General features: G+C 36.0%; 1 protein-coding gene across 1 annotated transcript in view; it reads left to right on the forward strand.

Annotated features, from left to right (window-relative positions):
• Window positions 1-1,634: 1,634 nt before the first annotated feature.
• The window catches only part of CATSPERB (cation channel sperm associated auxiliary subunit beta), a 131,561-nt gene continuing 113,167 nt past the window's right edge, over window positions 1,635-20,028 (forward strand). The window contains exons 1-4 of the mRNA XM_033850710.2: window positions 1,635-1,713; window positions 11,907-11,995; window positions 14,159-14,299; window positions 18,596-18,656. Coding sequence (XP_033706601.2) covers window positions 1,635-1,713; window positions 11,907-11,995; window positions 14,159-14,299; window positions 18,596-18,656 — 370 coding nt within the window. The remainder of the gene's footprint in view (window positions 1,714-11,906; window positions 11,996-14,158; window positions 14,300-18,595; window positions 18,657-20,028) is intronic.

Genomic DNA, 20,028 nt, shown 5'->3' on the forward strand with positions numbered 1-20,028 from the left:
TACTAGGGCTAACAAGGTAGCACACACTGAGTGGTTTAAGCAACAGAAATTTATTGTCTCACAGCTCTGGAGTTTAGAAATCTGAGATTATCCCGACCCTGGATTTGGGTCGGTTTCCCTGATGTGCAGCAAAACCAGTCTGACACCGGGTTGTGGTGAAGGAAAGTACGTTTATTGCAGGGTGCCAAGAAAGGAGAATGTGCAGCTAGTACTCAAAGGACCTGAACTCCCTGATGGCTTTCAGGGAAGGGTTTTTTAAGGCACCATTAGGGATGTGGGTTGCAGGGTGCCTGATCAGTTCATGGACATTCTTCTGATTGATTGGCAATGAGGTAACAGGGTGATGTTTCCAGAGTCAACATCATCAACTTTCTGATCCCAATTGGTCTGGAGTCTACGCACTTATGGTCAGCTGTTTCCATCTGGTGGGAGTCTAGTTTCTGTAAAAACAACTTAAGAATGTGCTTCAGACATTGTTATCTATGTCCTTCATGGACGAACTAAAGGTCCTGTGACTCTGCTGTTATGGCTGACCTTTTGTTTAAATTGTTACCAGTTTACTTTCCTGGCCCAACAGTTATTCTTTATTATTATATGTTCACATTTTCCTAATCATTAACTCTTTAGCCAGCCTTTTGAGACTCGGGAGAAACCTGAAGACGTCAGGAGAAACCTCTTTTACTTCAAGAGATGTGGGGCACAGAGAGTCCCAAACGAAGTGAGAGGGTACCAAAGGGTCCTGCTCAGTTTCAACATCAAGATGTTAGCAGAGCTAGTTCCCTCTGAGAGCCACGAGGGAAGGATCTGTTCCAGGCCTCTCTCCTTGGCTTGTAAACGGCTGCCTTCTCCCTGTGTCTTCATATCATCTTCTACCTGTACAAGAGAGTGTCCAAATTTCGCCTTCTTATAAAGACACCAGTTATACTGGATTAGGGCCTACCCTAATGATTTCATTTTAACTTAATTACTTCTGTAAAGACCCTATCTCCAAATATGACCACATTCTGATATACTGGGGGTTAGGACTTCAGCATATGAATTTGGGAGGGGGGAACAATTCAGCCCATGACAGATACTTGCTAACACACATAGTGGTGTGCATTACAGGAGAAGAACACGGAGTTGGGAGATTCACCATGGAAACAATCCTGTGCTTGTCCAGAGGATGTTACCTCATGCCTCAAGGTTGCTTGCTGCAAGCACAACTCTGAGAAAAGGGCCTTGCATTCCTGGCACACAGCAAGGATGTACAGGGGTGCTCAGGACTCACATGGATTGTCTCTCCCAAGAGCAATACTGTCACAGTCTCAGATCAAGGTACAACTGTACCATCCTGAGTCTTTATCAAGTCAGGTTGTGTTTTACACAGATGTAGAATTGATCATGCCTTTCTAACAGTTGCAGAAAACCCTGAGCCACAGTTCTTTAGTTTGCAATAATTATATTTATAAATATCTTTAATACCAGTTAAGGAGTAAGTGTAGAGCTTAGTCAATTGTTGTCTGCTTTTGTCACATAATGAGAAATATTTTTAATTCAAAGAAGAGATGATTTCTTTGCCATTGTTTATAGCAAAAGGAACTAAAAAATATCTTCAGAGTAATTGAATGGCAATAATTTTTTTCTTCCAACAGATGGAATTGCCACTTTTATATGTTATGATTTTACTTTTGAACATTTTTGATTTTTCATCAGGAATAACATATAATAAAGGTAAGTTTCAGACTCTTTTTACTCTCTAAAATAGAGAATATCTCTCAAGACTTCCCCTTTATATCCCTTCCTCACTAACAGTTAAAATATTTTTCTTTTAGTACTTCTTCTTTACTTTATCTTCCAGTTTTTCCCAGGTATTATCTATTGTACTCTGGTCCAGAGGTTTCTAATAATATCATTGTGTACATCGGGACTTTTCTTTTGTTATAGTATTTCATTACTTATAAGTCATAGAATATTTAAATTTTAAGGAACATTTTATATTTGCAAAACTTGAATTATTTGGATAGATCTTTTTGATTTTTCCTCCATGAATGGTTGCATGTAGGATGAATTGTAAACTGAATTATAGGCTAATAGACTGAGAATTTTCTGAAATTAATACATGGATTAAATTGCCCAATAGGACTTTCATGGTGTAAAACTTTACAAAAGGAATAAGACAAATCCACCCTCCATTTGTGCAGATTGTATAGATTCTGTAGTATCCTGAACTGGATCTACCAGAACATAGTCGATGGTCAAAAAATTGTTGACTGAGTGGATGGAGAGACTCAGGGTCTCTTCTACACATGGGTGTGTTGCAGAATTGGGTGAGTTCTGGGATGAACCAGTTCTAATTCCTATATTCCACTAGAGAATATATTACACAAGTATGGACATAACCAAAGATTGGATAGTCACTGGCAAACTTATGAGATTTCAGAGAAGGGAGAATGTACTTCCAACTGGGGCAGGGGATGGAGTGAGTCAGAGAAAACACTGTATGAAAGGTATCAATCCATATTTGTCCCCCAAATGTCTGTACATGCATGGGGAAGAGCATCCTACAAAGACAACATCAGGTAAGTGATGAATAAAGTCGTAGAGGTAGGCAACCACAGAACATGAAGGGAGCAGTAAATAGTTCATTCTGACTTGAATGAAGGAATAGAAGAAGTAAAATATTTTGGAAAGATAGGAAACTGGCTTATATTATAGAGGTACTTGAATGCCAAGCTAAGGAATTTGGGCTTTAGTCTATATTCATTGGAAAGTCATTTAAGATGACTGGATAGGGGAGTAACATCTCAAAGCTACAGTTTAGGAAGATTAATGTGGTAGCATTATGTAAAGTAGATTGGTGAAGGGAAAGTTGGTAGGCAGAGAGAACAGACAGAAGACGATGACAGTAGTTTACACCAGATCTTCAGTCATGAAGTCAGTTTTTTGGTCATGCATTGCATCAGTTGGAAAAAAAAAAGTGCAAGCTTGGTTCTCCAATATTTTCTATTTATTTTTAAATTATGTACTTGTACTACTGTACTAATATATTGTGTACCTTGTAAACCTACACAAAAACCAGAAATTAAAAGGGGATGAAAAAGGATGAAATAATCTTTTTAAATTATTATAAAGTATACTGATCAACATCATAAAATTCTTTGAAATTTTAAGATTTTTGGTGAGAAAATGTGATGTAAATATATTTTTTTAAATCTTGGAGTCAAAGTTTATAGAGATTTGAATATCTGGCTCTAATTCAATTTATTTTGGTATTTAACTTAAATTAGCTATTATATTAAAAATATATCTCACAAATTTTTGTATATCTAAATGGGATAAATGCATGTTGGCTTAATGAATAAATCATGATACTCATTTTTCAATCCTATCTATCAACTTTGTAAAGGTTTTTATTGAAAAAATTTTAGTAAGCTTTCAACTTTCTGTATGTCAATCAACTTTTTTCCATTTTAAGCAAATAGTTCCAAACTTCATTGAAATTCATTTGAAATATTTAAATCAAGTAAAAAAAATTTCCATTTTCAAGTTTCTAAAGTATTGCAGATATGACAGTTATTATAGATATATTTATGAGATTTCCAGTAACAAAATCACATACTAATGTGAACATTTCCAGCTGCCTATATTCAAAATGCTCTCTCCACAGCATGCATTTTTAAAGGTATTTAATTTAATGTTCATTGTTCAAATGAACCTTCAGTTTGAATGGATAGACTGAGTCCTGATTTACTTTTTGAAACTATGTGTCAGCATATTCCTGACAGCCATTTGTCATTTCAAGAAGATAAATGGAAATCAAAAAAGCTGGAGTAGAAATTCTCATATCAGCAAAAATAGACTTTAAAATAAAGACTATTACAAGAGACAACGAAGGACAATACATAATGATCAAGAGACCAATCCAAGAAGAAGATATAACAATTGTAAATATTTATGCAGCCAGCATAGGAGCACCTCAATACATAAGGCAAATGCTAACAGGCATAAAAGGGGAAATTGACAGTAACACAATAATAGTAGGGGACTTTAACACCCCACTTTCACAAATGGGCAGATCAACCAAAATGAAAATAAATAAGGAAACACAAACTTTAAATGCTACATTAAACAAGATGGACTTAATTGATATTTATAGGACAATCCATCCAAAAACAACAGAATACACTTTCTTCTGAAGTGCTCATGGAACATTATCCAGGATAGATCATATCTTGGGCCACAAATCAAGCCTTGGTAAATTTAAGAAAAATGAAATTGTATAAGTATCTTTCCCGACCACAATGCTATGAGACTAGATATCAATTACAGGAAAACATCTGTAAAAAATACAAACACATGGAGGCTAAACAATATGCTACTAAATAATCAAGAGATCACTGAAGAAATCAAAGAAGAAATCAAAAAATACCTAGAAACAAATGACAATGAAAACATGACAGCCCAAAACCTATGGGATGCAGCAAAAGCAGTTCTAAGAGGGAAGTTTAGAGCAATACAATCCTACCTCAAGAAACAAGAAACATCTAAAATAAACAAACTAACCTTATACCTAAAGCAATTTGAGAAAGAAGGACAAAAAATCCCCGAAGTTAGTAGAAGGAAAGAAGTCATAAAGATCAGATAAGAAATAAATGAAAAAGAAATTAAGGAAACCATAGCAAAGATCAATAAACTAAAAGCTGGTTCTTTGAGAAGATAAACAAAATTGATAAAGCATTAGCCAGACTCATCAAGAAAAAAAGGGAGAAGACTCAAATCAACAGAATTAGAAATGAAAAAGGAGAAGTAACAACTGACACTGCAGAAATACAAAGGATCATGAGAGATTACTACAAGCAACTATTTGCTAATAAAATGGACAACCTGGAGGAAATGGACAAATTCTCAGAAAAGCACAACCTTCTGAGAATGAACCAAGAAGAAATAGAAAATATGAACAGACCAATCACAATCACTGAAATTGAAACTGTGACTAAAAATCTTCCAACAAACAAAAACCCAGGACCAGATGGATTCACAGGTGAATTCTATCAAACATTTAGAGAAGAGCTAACACCTATCCTTCTCAAACTCTTCCAAAATATATCAGAGGGAGGAACACTCCCAAATTCATTCTACAAGGCCACCATCACCCTGATACCAAAACCAGACAGAGATGTTACAAAAGAAGAAAACTATAGGCCAATATCATAAATGAACATAGATGCAAAACTCCTCAACAAAATACTAGCAAACAGAATCCAGCAGCACATTAAAAGAATCGTACACCATGATCAAGTGGGGTTTATCCCAGGAATGCAAGGATTCTTCAATATATGCAAAGAAATCAATGTGATGCACCATATCAACAAATTGAAGGATCAATACTGTATGATCATCTCAATAGATGCAGAAAAAGCTTTTGACAAAATTCAACACCCATTTATGATAAAAAAAATCTCCAGAAAGTAGGAAGAGAGGGAACTTACCTCAATATAATAAAGGCCATAAATGACAAACACACAGCCAACATCGTTCTCAATGGTGAAAAACTGAAACCATTTCCTCTAAGATCAGGCACAAGACAAGGTTGCCCACTCTCACCACTATTATTCAACATAGTTTTGGAAGTTTTAGCCACAGCAATCAGAGAAGAAAAAGAAATAAAAGGCATCCAGATCAGAAAAGAAGAAGGAAAACTGTCACTGTTTGCAGGTGACATGATACTATACATAGAGAATCCTAAAGATGCCACTAGAAAACTACTAGAGCTAATCAATGAATTTGGTAAAGTAGCAGGATGCAAAATTAATGCACAGAAATCTCTTGCATTCCTATACACTTATAATGAAAAATCTGAAAGAGAAATTAAGGAAACACTCCCATTTACCATTGCAACAAAAAGAATAAAATATCTAGGAATAAACCTACCTAGGGAGACAAAAGACCTGTATACAGAAAACTATAAGACACTGATGAAAGAAATTAAAGATGATACAAACAGATGGAGAGATATACCATGTTCTTGGACTGGAAGAATCAACATTATGGAAATGACTCTACTACCCAAAGCAATCTACAGAATCAGTTGTATCCCTATCAAACTACCAATGGCATTTTTCACAGAACTAGAACAAAAAATTGCACAATTTGTATGGAAACACAAAAGACCCCAAATAGCCAAAGCAATCTTGAGAAAGAAAGATGGAGTTGGAGGATTCAGGCTCCCTGACTTCAGACTATACTACAAAGCTACAGTAATCAAGACAGTATGGTACTGGCACAAAAACAGACATATAGATCAATGGAACAGGATAGAAAGCCCAGAGATACACCCATGCACCTATGGTCACCTTATCTTTGATAAAGGTGGCAGGAATGTACAGTGGAGAAAGGACAGCCTCTTCAATAAGTGGTGCTGGGAAAACTGGACAGGTACATGTAAAAGTATGAGATTAGATCACTCCCTAACAGCATACACAAAAATAAGCTCAAAATGGATTAGAGACCTAAATGTAAGGCCAGAAACTATCAAACTCTTAGAGAAAAACATAGGCAGAACACTCTATGACATAAATCACAGCAAGATCCTTTCTGACCCACCTCCTAGAGTAATGGAAATAAAAACAAAAATAAACAAATGGGACCTAATGAAACTTCAAAGCTTTTGCACAGCAAAGGAAACCATAAACAAGACCAAAAGACAACCCTCAGAATGGGAGAAAATATTTGCAAATGAAGCAACTGACAAAGGATTAATCTCAAAAATTTACAAGAAGCTCATGCAGCTCAATAACAAAAAAACAAGCAACCCAATCCAAAAATGGGCAGAAGACCTAAACAGACATTTCTCCAAAGAAGATATACAGACTGCCAACAAACACATGAAAGAATGCTCAACATCATTAATCATTAGAGAAATGCAAATCAAAACTACAATGAGATATCATCTCACACCAGTCAGAATGGCCATCATCAAAAAATCTAGAAACAATAAATGCTGGAGAGGGTGTGGAGAAAAGGGAACACTCTTGCACTGCTGGTGGGAATGTGAATTGGTTCAGCCACTATGGAGAACAGTATGGAGGTTCCTTAAAAAACTACAAATAGAACTACCATATGACCCAGCAATCCCACTACTGGGCATATACCCTGAGAAAACCAAAATTCAAAAAGAGTCATGTACCACAATGTTCACTGCAGCTCTATTTACAATAGCCAGGACATGGAAGCAACCTAAGTGTCCATCAACAGATGAATGGATAAAGAGGATGTGGCACATATATACAATGGAATATTACTGTCAATGGAATATAGTCTGTCATACAGAGGAGTGAAGGAAGTCAGAAAGAGAAACAGATACCGCAGGCTAACACATATGTATGGAATCTAAAAAAAAGAAAAAGGTTCTGAAGAACCTAGGGGCAGGACAGGAATAAAGATGCAGACATAGAGAATGGACTTAAGGACATGGGGAGGGGGAAGGGTAAGCTGAGACGAAGTGAGAGAGTGACACTGACATATATACACTACCAAATGTAAAATAGGTAGCTAGTGGGAAGCAGCCACATAGCACAGGGAGATCAGCTTGTTGCTTTGTGACCAACTAGAGGGGTGGGATAGGGAGGGTGGGAGGGAGATGCAAGAGGGAGGGGATACGGGCATATATGTATAGGTATAGCTGATTTACTTTGTTATACAGCAACAACTAATGCAACAATGTAAGGCAATTATACTCCAATAAAGATGTTTAAAAAAAAAGGGTCAGAAAATTTAAAACACTTTTTAAAAAGTAATATAAAAATATCCCTAACTCATCTTTAGACAGTTTTTTAAGAAGTACTTTGCCATTGTATACCACCAAAACCCATGTTTGTTACAAAAGATGTTTGTAGTTACCCTTCATCTAGCCTTACGTCTGATGTCCTTCAGTACTTTTGCAGCATCTGGCTTCAACTTCATTGAGACATAGAAAACCAGAGCTGGACAATATTTAAAGCTGTAAAACTACAATTTTTTCAGGGACTGTTGCAACTGAGGAAAAAAGATCTCAGTATAGAACTAGTCTCAATTCCAAATACAACATAGGCAAGTGGGAATTTATAGCCAAGGAGCAGGTTCATTGTGGGGGAAATTGTGTCTTTGTATGGAAAATTACTAAGAGGAGACATCAAGAGTAGGGAGGATTCTTGCTCAGCTAACCAAACAGTATTCTTGCTGAGGGCAGGCCAGCATGACCATTTGGATGGATGGTAGGGGATGAGGAATTTGAGTAGATATTGAGAGTGGTTAGATATCAAGGTTGGGGCGGGCTTCCCTTGGTGGTGCAGTGAAGAATCCGTCTGCCAATGCAGCATACACGGGTTCGAGCCCTGGTCTGGGAAGATCCCACATGCTGCGGAGCAGCTAAGCCTGTGCGCCACAACTACTAAGCCTGTGCTCTAGAGCCTGTGAGCCACAACTACTGAAGCCTGCAACAAGAGAAGCCACCACAATAAGAAGCTTGCACACAGCAACGAGGAGTAGCCCCTGCTCACCGCAACTAGAGAAAGCCCGTGTGCAGCAACAAAAGACCCAATGCAGCCACAATAAATAAATAAAATAAATTTTAAAAAAAGGATGGGGGGCGTTTCTCTCTAAGATGACTTAGTAGGATTCTTGTGAAAATAGCTATACAGGTCTAGCAAGGGATAGGGCCTATCCTCTTCATCAAATCAAGTCCTGCCTTTTTCCAAGAAGGAGTCTGAATTTATGCCCCAGATTAGAGGAATACATATGACATTGATGAGTGGTCCCATCACAGCCTCTTTCCTCAAACTCAAGGTAAGGAGAAGGGATAGAGGATTCTGGGAAGATGGCAGAGTGAGAAGCACAAGAAATCTGCCTCCCCAACTGGACAACAACTGCACTGGCCGAATCTGTCTGATACAACTTTTTTGGAACTCTGGAGTCTGCTGAAGGCTTACAACTTCTAGGGGAAGGCTTGGACAGTAAGTTGCAGTTAATTTCAGTCATTGTCAACTCTTATCACAGTAGAAACTACCCATGCCTCACCCTCAACCTCATGGCATGCAGCTGTGCACGTGTTACTGGAGCAGTCACACACAACTTGCAGAAGCTAGGATGGGCAAAAAGGACCCTGTCTTCCAAATATTGAGAATCTGTACTCTGCTGCTTCTGATCACAGAGGTGCAAAGAGGCAGGCAGCCATTGTTGTTGTACCTCCCCTCATTGTTGCAAACTCTTCTCCCTCAGCTGAATAGATTTTCAAGGGACTTAAAGGACCAGTGCCCTTTTTACTCCCTTTTTCATTTTTTTCCTCTTTGGGAGCCAGACATTAAAGACTATCAAAAAAAACACAAACAAAAAAAAACTGCATTTAAGGGGATAAATTACAAAGTGACAACACATGCCCAGGGAAAAAAGACACAGGCTCATAAAAGACCTAAGAAGACCTTAAATTTACACCTGAGGTTGATCCTTGATACAGAGACAGCCTACAGCAATTTTTTAGAAATCCGAAAGACAAAAACAGTAACAAAAAAAAGCAAATCCTGGGGAATGAGGAGAATCTAATTTCCAGAGTTACCACACTATTAGATTCAACTGTCCAGTTTTCAACAGAAAATTATAAGACATACAAAGAAACAGGAGAGTATGGCCCATTAAAGGAAAAAAATAAGTCACCAGAAATTATCCTGAAAAAAGATTGGATGGCAGATCTACTAGACAAAGACTTTAAAACAACCATGTTAAAGTTGCTTCCAAAACCAAAGAAGATGTGGAGAAGGTCAAGAAAACAATGTATGAGCAAAATGGAAGTATTAATAGAGGAATAGAAAACCTGAAACGAAACCAAGAAGAAATGCAGGGGCTGAAAAGTACAATAACTGAAATGAAAAACTCACTAGAGGGATTCAAAGGCAGATTTAAGCAGGCAGAAGAAAAAAACAGCAACTTGAATGTAAGACAGTTGTAATTATCAAGTCTCAGGAACAGAAAGAAAAAAGGTTGAAGAAAAGTGTAGAGTGTAAGAGACCTCTGGGAAACCATCAAGTGGACCAACACACATTGTGGGAGTAACAGCAGAAGAGAGAGAGAAAGGAGCAGAGAGACTATTTGAAGAAATAATGGCTAAAAACTTCCTAAATTTGATGAAAGGCATAAATATGTATAATATATATATATATATATATATATATATATATATATATATATATATCCAGGAAGTTAAGCAAACTCCAAGTCAGATGAACTGACAGAGACCTACACCAAGACACACTATAATCAAACTTTCAAAAGCCAAAGAAAAAGAGAGAATCTTGAAAGCAGCAAGAGAGAAATGAATAACCACACACAAAGAATCCTCAATTAGATAATAAGCAGATTTCTTATCAGAAACTTTGGAGTCCAGAAGGCAGTGGACTGATATATTCAAATTGCTAAAAGAAAAACCAGTCAACCAAGAATCCTATATCTGGGAAAACTGTCCTCAAGAGTGAGGAAGAAATTAAGGCATTCCCAGGTAAACAAAAGCTGAGGGAGCTTGTTACCACTAGATTTGCCATGTAAAAAATGCTCAAGGGAGTCCTGCAAGGGGAAATGAAAGGACACTAGACAGTCACTTGAAGCAGTAGGGAGAAATAAAGGTAAATATGTGGGTAATTACATTGTAACAATGGATTGTAACTCCACTTTTTATTTTCTACATGATTTAAGAGACTAATACATTCTAAAGAAAAAAATTGTTAGTACAAAAGTTACTATCATTGTAATTTTGGTTTGTAACTCCAAATCTTGTTTTCTACATAACTTAAGAGACTAATGCATTCAAAAGAATTATTAGTTCTTGTTTTGGGGGCACACAATATTTAAAGGTATAATTTTATGATATCAACAACGGAAAGGAGTGGGGCTGGAGCTTTAAAGGAGCAGAGTTTTTCTATGTTATTGGAGTTAAGCTGCTATAAATTCAAATTAGGGTAGTACACCATTAGGATGCTAAATGTAATCCCCATGGTAATCACAAAGGAAATAGCTATAAAATATACATGAAAGGAATTTACATGTTTCACTACAAAAAGAAAATCAACTAAATCCAAAAGAAGGCAGTAATGCAGGAATGAAGGACAAAAAAGTTATAAGGTATATAGAAAACTAATAGCAAAATGATAGAAGTAAGTCTCTCCTTATCAGTAATCACTTTAACTACAAATGGATTAAATTTCCCAATCAAAACTGGGAGATTGGCAGAATGGGTAAAAACACATGATCAAAAACAAAAACAAATAATCACACATGATCCAACTCTATGCTGTCTATGAGAGACTCTTTTATTTTATTTTATTTTATTTTATTTGGCCATGCCACAGCATGCTGGATCTTAGTTCCCTGACCAGGGAGCGAACCCATGCCCCCTGCAGTGGAAGCGCAGAGTCCTAACCACTGCACTGCCAGGGAATTCCCAGAGAGACTCACTTTAGAACAAGATAAGAAGGAGGGATCTTCCTCCCAACACTCCCACCCTTTGGGGAGAGGAGTCATATCAGTAGCTCTCTATCAAAACATAAATTCACTCCAATCTCCAACTTCTGTCCCTTTTATATGTTCACCAAGGTTGAGGAGTTTAAGAGTGAAGAACTGGTTTTTGGCCACCTCTGAAAATCTGTATCATAGCCTAGCATGTGTTATATTTTATTTTAGTGCTCAGTCAAACCTTTCTTTTTAGTGTCCTGATATTGTATCTTTAAAACGAAAAAATAAAGTGGAAAATTTAAACTTTATCTAGAGTGATGTGAATTTAAAATATACAATTATAATTCTTATACTTTAAAAATATTTTCTGTTTAAAAAATATGGTTCTTTTAATGGAAATTCTTCATTAGTGGCCTAAAAATATATATATATATGTTTGTGTTATTTAGGTGATACGGAGAAACGCTTTGCTTGTGCTAGCGAAGGGTTCCCCCAAAAGAATGAAATAATCAAGTTGTATCTTTCCTCTGATGACTTGGTAAGGTCCACTAATAGCATGTGCTACATGCCCTCATATTCCTTTTAAGTGCATAGGTGAAACCATTAGCACTGTACGCTCTTCAAATACCTTCTACTATTTTCAGACTTGGGGAGGTGAAATTTGATATAAATAATCCTTTCTATCCTTTCTATTTCATTCCACTTGGATCAAGTAAAATATTTCATTTAGCCATTGAACACCCTGGGTGGTTTGCTTTTTTTTTTTTTTTTAAGATGGCTCCATCCCTTTTTTAAAAAGACTGGCTGTAATGCTCTTCATTTTTTATGGTTCTGATCTGTCCATCTGAAGTTTGACAGATGTAGCCTGTTAGTGAAAGAACGTTACCTCACATGACCTTGGGAAAGAATCTTTCCCTTTTATAACAAGTACCACATTGTAGGTGTCATTTTGGGTAGGGGATTATTTGACTCCTTTGATTCAAATAATGGCAAAATTTTTAAAAACACAACAAAATAAGATCTACTGTTAAGATAGTCATGCAGCAAATGCTAACAAAAACATAAATTAATAAAAATTGCACAGATTGTCTAAAAGTCTATGATAAATATAACAAAACGAAGAAAAACACCCCATGAGGACAAATACATTTATCCTAAAGTCTGTTTTGACTTAGTTCCCGGTTCCTTCTTAATATGCCAAACGTATATTTAGTTTTTTATTTACAACTATTGTGAAGTGCAAGCCCTTTGAGTCACACGTGTCTTTCCTATTTGTGATTAAATATTATGGAAAAGGAACGGGCTCTATAGGAAGAGAGACCTACAGAGCTGGGGTCAAATTTTGGTTCTGCCATATATGGTATGTGTGCCCTAGGGCAGGTTACCTAACCTCTCTGATCCTCAGTTTTGTCCTTTTGAAAGGGAAGTATAATCTACTTTTTGGATAGTTGTGATGTGGTAGTTCTAGAAGAAGTATTAGTAGAAATAATAGCTAGCATTTATAAAGTGTTTGTCAGGCATTTTTCAAAATGTTTTATGTTCATTATGACATTTAATCTTCTGTAAGATAAGTACTGTAGGGGAGTACTGAACCTCCCCTCTTAGGTTCAGTGGCTGGAGCCTGTAAAACAAACTGACAAAAGACAGATTAAGCAGGAGATAAAAATGAAGTTTGGGAATTCCCTGGCAGTCCAGTGGTTAGGACTCAGTGCTTTCACTGCTGTGACCCAGGTTGAGTCCCTGGTTTGAGAACTAAGATCCTGCAAGCCTCACGGCACAGCCAAAAAATCCCTAAAAAACAAAAACAAACAACAAAGAAAACAAAAAAAGCAGAGTTTATTTACACATGCAATGCACATACCCATGGGAGAACTCAACGATGAGTAACTCAAAGGGATCCTTAGAATTGGGAGCTTATATAATATCTTAACAAAGTGCAATAAATTGTGGAGAAGTTGAAGACAAAGGAAAAGGGTTTGAGTTTATCTCCCTGCCAAGCCCCATTAGAAAATAAGTTCCATTAGGTCAGGGGTTTTTGCCTGTTTGGTTTAATTCTGTTTCACCAGCACCTATAACACTGCCTGATTCATGCTAAGGGGTCAGTAAATATCTTTGGAATGAACATGTTTCCCCATTTTATAGATAGGGAAACTGAAATTCAGATAGGTAACTTGCCCAGAGGGATCTTAACTACTAGGAGAACTAAGTTAGATGAAGCTCTTCTTATCCATATTGGTTTTCAGGGAAATCCACCATTTGTGATTGCTACCTTTTCATATACCTTCTCAAAACTGGGAAATATTCAATAAAAATGCAGTAAAATGAGTTTTGCTTTATATATTTGCTTTTTTATTTAGACACAAAATAATGATTTTAATAAAATAGGAATTTCTACATGTGATAGCATGTGACTTTGAGTCTATGTTTGTTAAACATAATAACTCTATGACCATTTCTATGACAGAAAAGATTATTATAGGATGAATTGAAACCTATGATGACACTGGCATAATAGGCTGATGGGTTCTGAAAGTGTACTTTTCAAAATAGATTTTTTTCCAAGTTAAAGACTAGAATTACTAGAGATAGCAATCTTCAGCAGCATCTACTTTTCATAGATTTCTCCTCACTTTCAAATTAATGTAAAATATGCTCTTCTCCATCAAATTGTCACTACTTGTTTTTTTTCTCTTTCCTGAAGAAAATCCAGTGTTTTTTCCAATCTGAAATTGAGCTTACTTCAAAGGAATTTCTAAGCGTGTTCACATCAGGAGGACTTGCTCCAAGCTTGGGAATCATAAATAGTACATATACGGGCATCTTTCACTTTAATTTAACTTTGGTAATTACATTTTATTTTATTTTGTGGTATGTTATTAACAAGAAGAATACTCTTCCTTTTAGCATGTGTTTTTAAAAACAGCTAGTCCAGTAATATTACATCTGTATGTGGTTTAAACCCAATAATACATTGTTATACTTTTTACTTTAGAGTCATTTTTTAAAGAAATTAAGAGAAGAAAAGAAAAAGATTCATGTGGGGTTTTTTTTTTTTTTTTACTTTTTATTGCCATCCAGTGTCTTCAGCATAAAGAACTTGTAGCATTTCTTACAGTGCAGGTCTGCTGGCAATTAATTCTCTGGAAGTTGTTTCCCCTTTATTTCACCTTTTTGTGTGTTAGGGTAACAACTTCATTAAGATATAATTTATATACCATACAATTTGCCTATTTAAAGTGTACAATTAAATGGTTTTTAGTATATTCATAGAGTGCAACCATCACTACTATCTAATTTTAGAACACTTTCATCACTTCCAAAAGACAGCCCATACCCATTGACAATCACTCCACATTCTACCTTCTACTCCCCAGTCTTAAGCAACCACTAATCTACTTTCTGTCTCTGTAGATTTGCTTATTCTGAACATTTCATGTAAATGAAGTCATATAATATGCTGTCTTCTGTGACTGGCTTCTTTCGGTTAGAATAACGTTTTCAAGGTTCATCCATGTGATAGCATGTATCAGTACTTCACTTCTTTTTATTGCCAAATAATATCCCACTGTTTTGGTACCATATTTTGTTTATCCATTCATCAGTTGATGAACATTTGGGTTTTCTCCACTTTTTGGCTATTATGAATAATGCTGCTATGAACTTCTGTGTACAGTTTTTGTGTGGAAATTTTGGTTTTTTATTTCTCTTCTGTATATAACTAGAAAATGGAATTGCTAGGTTATAGGGTAACTCTATATTTTAACTTTCTGAGGAACTGCCAGACTGTTTTCCACAGTGGTTGGACTCTTTTACATACCCATCATCAGTATATTTGGGTTCAAATTTCCACATTCTCACCAACACTTGTTATTTTCTGTTTTTTGTTTTGTTTTGTTTTGTTATAGCCATCCCACTGGGTGTGAAGTGCTATCTCATTATATTTTGATTTGCATTTCCCTGATGATTAATGATGTTGAGCATCTTTTCATTGCTCAACAGTGTTTATTGGCCATTTGAATATCTTCTTTGTGAAGATATCTATATAGATTATTAATTGGGTTGTCTTTTTATTGTTGAGTTGTAGAAGTTCTTTATACATTCTCAATTCAAGTCCCTTATCAGACAAATGACTTGCAAATATTTTCTTCCATTCTGTGGGTGGATTTTTTATTTTCATGATACTGTCTTTTGATGCACAAAAATGTTTTTGATGAAGTCTTAGGTATCTATTTTTTCTTTTGTTGCTTATTCTTTTAGTGTCATAAATAGGAATCCATTGCCTAATCCAGAGTAATGGAGATTTACCCCTATGTTTTCTTCTGAGAGGTTCATAGTTTTACCTTTTACATTTAGGTCTTTGATATATTTTGAGTTGAATTTTGTGTGTGGTGTGGGATAGGGGGGTCCACATTCATTATTTTGTGGATATCCAGCTATCCTAGCACCATCTGTTGAAAATACTATTACTGTTTCCCTACTGAATTGTTTTGGCACTTTTGCTGAAAATCAATCAACTCTAAATGTGAGGGTTTATTTCTGGATTATCAAATCTATTGCTTTGATCTATACATCTACCCTTATTCCAGTACCATGTTGTTTTGTTACTGCTGCTTTGTAGTAAGTTTTGAAATTGAGAAGGAAGAGTCCTCCATCTTTGTTCTTCTTTTTCAAGATTGTTTTTGCTAGCCTCCATATAAATTTCACTAGTTTCCATATGAATTTTAGGATAAACTTGTCAATTTTTACAAAGAAGCCAGCTGCAATTCTAATAGGGATTGTGTTGAGTCTGTAGATCAGTTTTGGGAGTATCACCATTTTAGTAATCTTCCAATCCATGAATATGGGTTGTCTTTCCATTTATTTACATTTTCTTGAATTTCTTTCAACAGTTTTTCGTAGTTTTCAGAGTATAAGTTTTGCACTTCCTTTTTTTTTTTTTTTTTTTTTTTTTTGTGGTACTTGGGCCTCTCACTGTTGTGTCCTCTCCTGTTACGGAGCACAGGCTCCGGGCGCACAGGCTCAGCAGCCATGGCTCATGGGCCTAGCCGCTCCATGGCATGTGGGATCTTCCCAGACTGGGGCACGAACCCGTGTCCCCTGCATTGGCAGGCGGACTCTCAACCACTGCACCACCAGGGAAGCCCTGCACTTCTTTTGTTAAATTTATGTCTAATATTTTATTCTTTGTGATGCTGTTGTAAGGAGAATTGCTTTCTTATTCTCATTTCCAGAGTGTTCTTTGCAAGTGTATAAAAAATACACTTAATTTTTGTATATTTATCTTATATCCTGAACTTGCTGAACTCATTTATAAATTCTAGTAGTTTTCAGTGGTCACCTTAGTTTTTGAATGATTATTTTGTCAGATATAGAATTGCTGGGTGACTTCATTTGCTTTCAGCATTTTGAATATGTCATTCTGCATTTTGAATATGTCACCTGATACCATTGTTTCTGAATGAGAAGTCAGCTATTAATTTTATTATTGTCCCCTGTATGTAATGTGTTATTTTTCTCTGGGTGCTTTTAAGATGTTCTCTTTGTATTTACCCTGAGAGGTTCTCTGGGCTACTTGGATTGAATTTGGAAAGTCTTCAACCACTATTTCTCCAAAGAAATGTTCTACCCCTTTCTCTGTCTCTTTGCCTGACTGGGACTCCAATTAGGCACATTTTGGAACACGTTTTATTGACCCACAGATCTCTACGGCTCCATTTATTTTTCTTTAATCATTTTCCACCTTTTTCAAATTGAATAATTTCAATTGTTATATATCTAAGTTCACTTATTCTTTCTTTCTTTTTTTAAATAAATTCATTTATTTTATTTTTTTATATTTGCGTTGGGTCTTTGTTGCTGTGCACGGGCTTTCTCTGGTTGCGGCAAGCAGGGGCTACTCTTCGTCACGGTGCATGGGCTTCTCACTGTGGTGGCTTCTCTTGTTGCGGAGCATGGGCTCTAGGCACGCAGGCTTCAGTAATTGTGGCATCCAGGCTCAGTAGTTGTGGCACACAGACTTAGTTGCTCCATGGCATGTGGGATCTTCCTGGACCAGGGCTTGAACCTGTGTCCCCTGCATTGGCAGGCGGATTCTTAACCACTGTGTCACTAGGGAAGCCCTAAGTTCACTTATTCTTTCTTTTGCCATCTCCAATCTATTGAACTCATCTAGTAAATATTTTATTTCAGTTATACTTTTCAGCCTCACTATTTCCATTTCATTTTATTGTTGTATTTTTCATTTCGGTGCTGGATTTCCTATCCATTCCCTCATTAACACATTTTCCTTAAATCCGTTTGCATATTCGTAATAGCTGCTTTGAAGTCTTCATCTGTATCTGAACTCATTCTGAGTCAGTTTATGGTTTATCTTCTTTTCCCTGAATATCAGTTACATGTTCTTGTTTCTTTCCATGTCTTGTCATTTTTGGAAGAAAAGTGGACATTGAAGATAATAAGCTGTAACAACCCTGGATTCTGCTATTTTCTTATAAGAATTTGCTGATGTTTTTGTTGGTGGTGGTCTAAAAGGCTATTAATTGCCCTGGCACAAATTGCAAAATGTCTTACCTATGGTTTCAGCAGCTGCTATCTCTGCTCAGTTCTACTAACTTCCACTGCTGAGTTTTTTTTTTCACATGGCCTTCTGAGGATCTCCCCTGCACTTGTGTTGCCTAAGGATATGGAAAGAGTTTATATTTAACTCTTAGATCATTATTTTTAAAGTTCCCTTGTGCCTGGGATTTTCCTCTTACATTCCTAAATTTTCTGTCAGCAGCAGGTTCTCTCCTCTGACACATCAAGCCAGTAATGCTTCAGCTTTGTGCTGTCTGAGCTTGGCTGTATGATATTCCATTTTGTGGCTATATTCTTACACATACCTGATGAATACTTTAGTTATTTCCAGTCTTGTACTATCACAAACAATGATGAAAAATATCCTTGAACACATTTCATTTCACACATATGTGAGTATAATGCAGGATAAATTCCCAAGAGTGAAATTGCTGGGTAAAGGACATATACATTGGATGTTTTTGTTTAATTTTCGTTTTTAAAATATAGGGTAGAATATGCCAAAATAAGTGTTGCTATTAACATTGTAAAACACTGTTTTCTGTTGTCTTCTTTGTTCAAGTTCAGTGATCGAGTTTATTGGTTGATTGATATTCCCAGAGAAAACATTACAAAAAATACAGGTAAGAATGATCTGAATTCACTATTTTACACATGGGTCTGGATTGACAAATTACCAAATAAAAAACATTTATTATGTTAAAAAATTATGTTATTTCATGTTAATGTCTCCTGTGGTATTTGCGACATACATACTTACTAAAAACTAGTGATTCATCTGAAATTCAAATTTAACTGGACTTCCTGTATTTTACCTGGCAGTTTTATTATAAATAGATGGCTCTGACATACATAGCATTTATATTATTCTTTAGTTAAAGTAAACTCATTTTCTAGAACTTGAAATTCATAGTATTAAGAAAGTCAGGTACCAATTAATTTTAATGAAATGGAATCATTAATTTTAAAATGTAATATGTAGTGTATTAGTTTACTATTGGGTCTACTATTAAATGCTATGTGGCAGCCTAGTTTATATACTACTGTAAATACCAAGAAGGAAAGAGCAGGAAAGTCAAATTCCAGAAGGTGTGAGTATTGAGCTAGTGAACTGAGCTAGTAGATCTTCAGGCATGAGATACAGACCCATAGTTTAAAAATGATAAAGGGTATATTATTCTAATATGGTAGGTGCAAGAAATAGAAACCATCCTGACCTCGCTAAAGGAAAAAGACTAAATTTCTTTTTGTTGTGGAACCCAAAGACAAAAGTGAAGCCAGATTATAAGAAGGAATTAGAAGTAAGAAATGGAGAACCATCAAGAACCCAGGGAATAATTTTACCCTGTTTCTCTTATCTGTATTTTCTGTACATCTATAATTATTTTTCCTTTTATGCAGACTAGTTTCCTAAAGCTGCCTCACTGCTGTCAAAGTTTTATATATATTTCCTAGGGGCCAGCCCAATTCCAAATCCCTAGGAGAGTATCTTCAATTGGCCTAGAATTGATCCTGCACCCACTTGTGTGCCAGTCAAATGTAGCAGGTGATGAATTGGGACAGTGAGATGGTGGGATCATACAGGCAAACCCCTGTAAGTATGGGAAAGTTAAAGGACGAACCAAATTGTGTGTCCTACAGAGTAAACGGCAGGGGGAAAGTGAGAATAAGGCAGAAAGGATAGAAAAGACTCTATATAAGGAAGCATCAAAGATAAAAACTGCAAAAGAAGCCCCAGTATTTATAACAGCTAACATGGATTATATCACTATTTTTATCCTTTATTTATCTCAATTTTTTCAAATTAATCTATCGGAACTTTTTGTGATTTTTTTTCAAGGAATTCATCCTGAAGATTGTACTCCTTTAAAAAAAAAAAGGGAGTACAGTCTAAAGATGGATTGTTCTAGCTGCTTGCCTAATATTGACATTAGTTTGACAATCAAAGAAGTGAAGATCACTTGTTATTTTCACTTCTTCTATTTATAAAATTTA

The sequence above is a fragment of the Tursiops truncatus genome, chromosome 2 (genome assembly GCF_011762595.2).
Source record: "Tursiops truncatus isolate mTurTru1 chromosome 2, mTurTru1.mat.Y, whole genome shotgun sequence".
Taxonomy (NCBI): Eukaryota; Metazoa; Chordata; class Mammalia; order Artiodactyla; family Delphinidae; genus Tursiops; species Tursiops truncatus.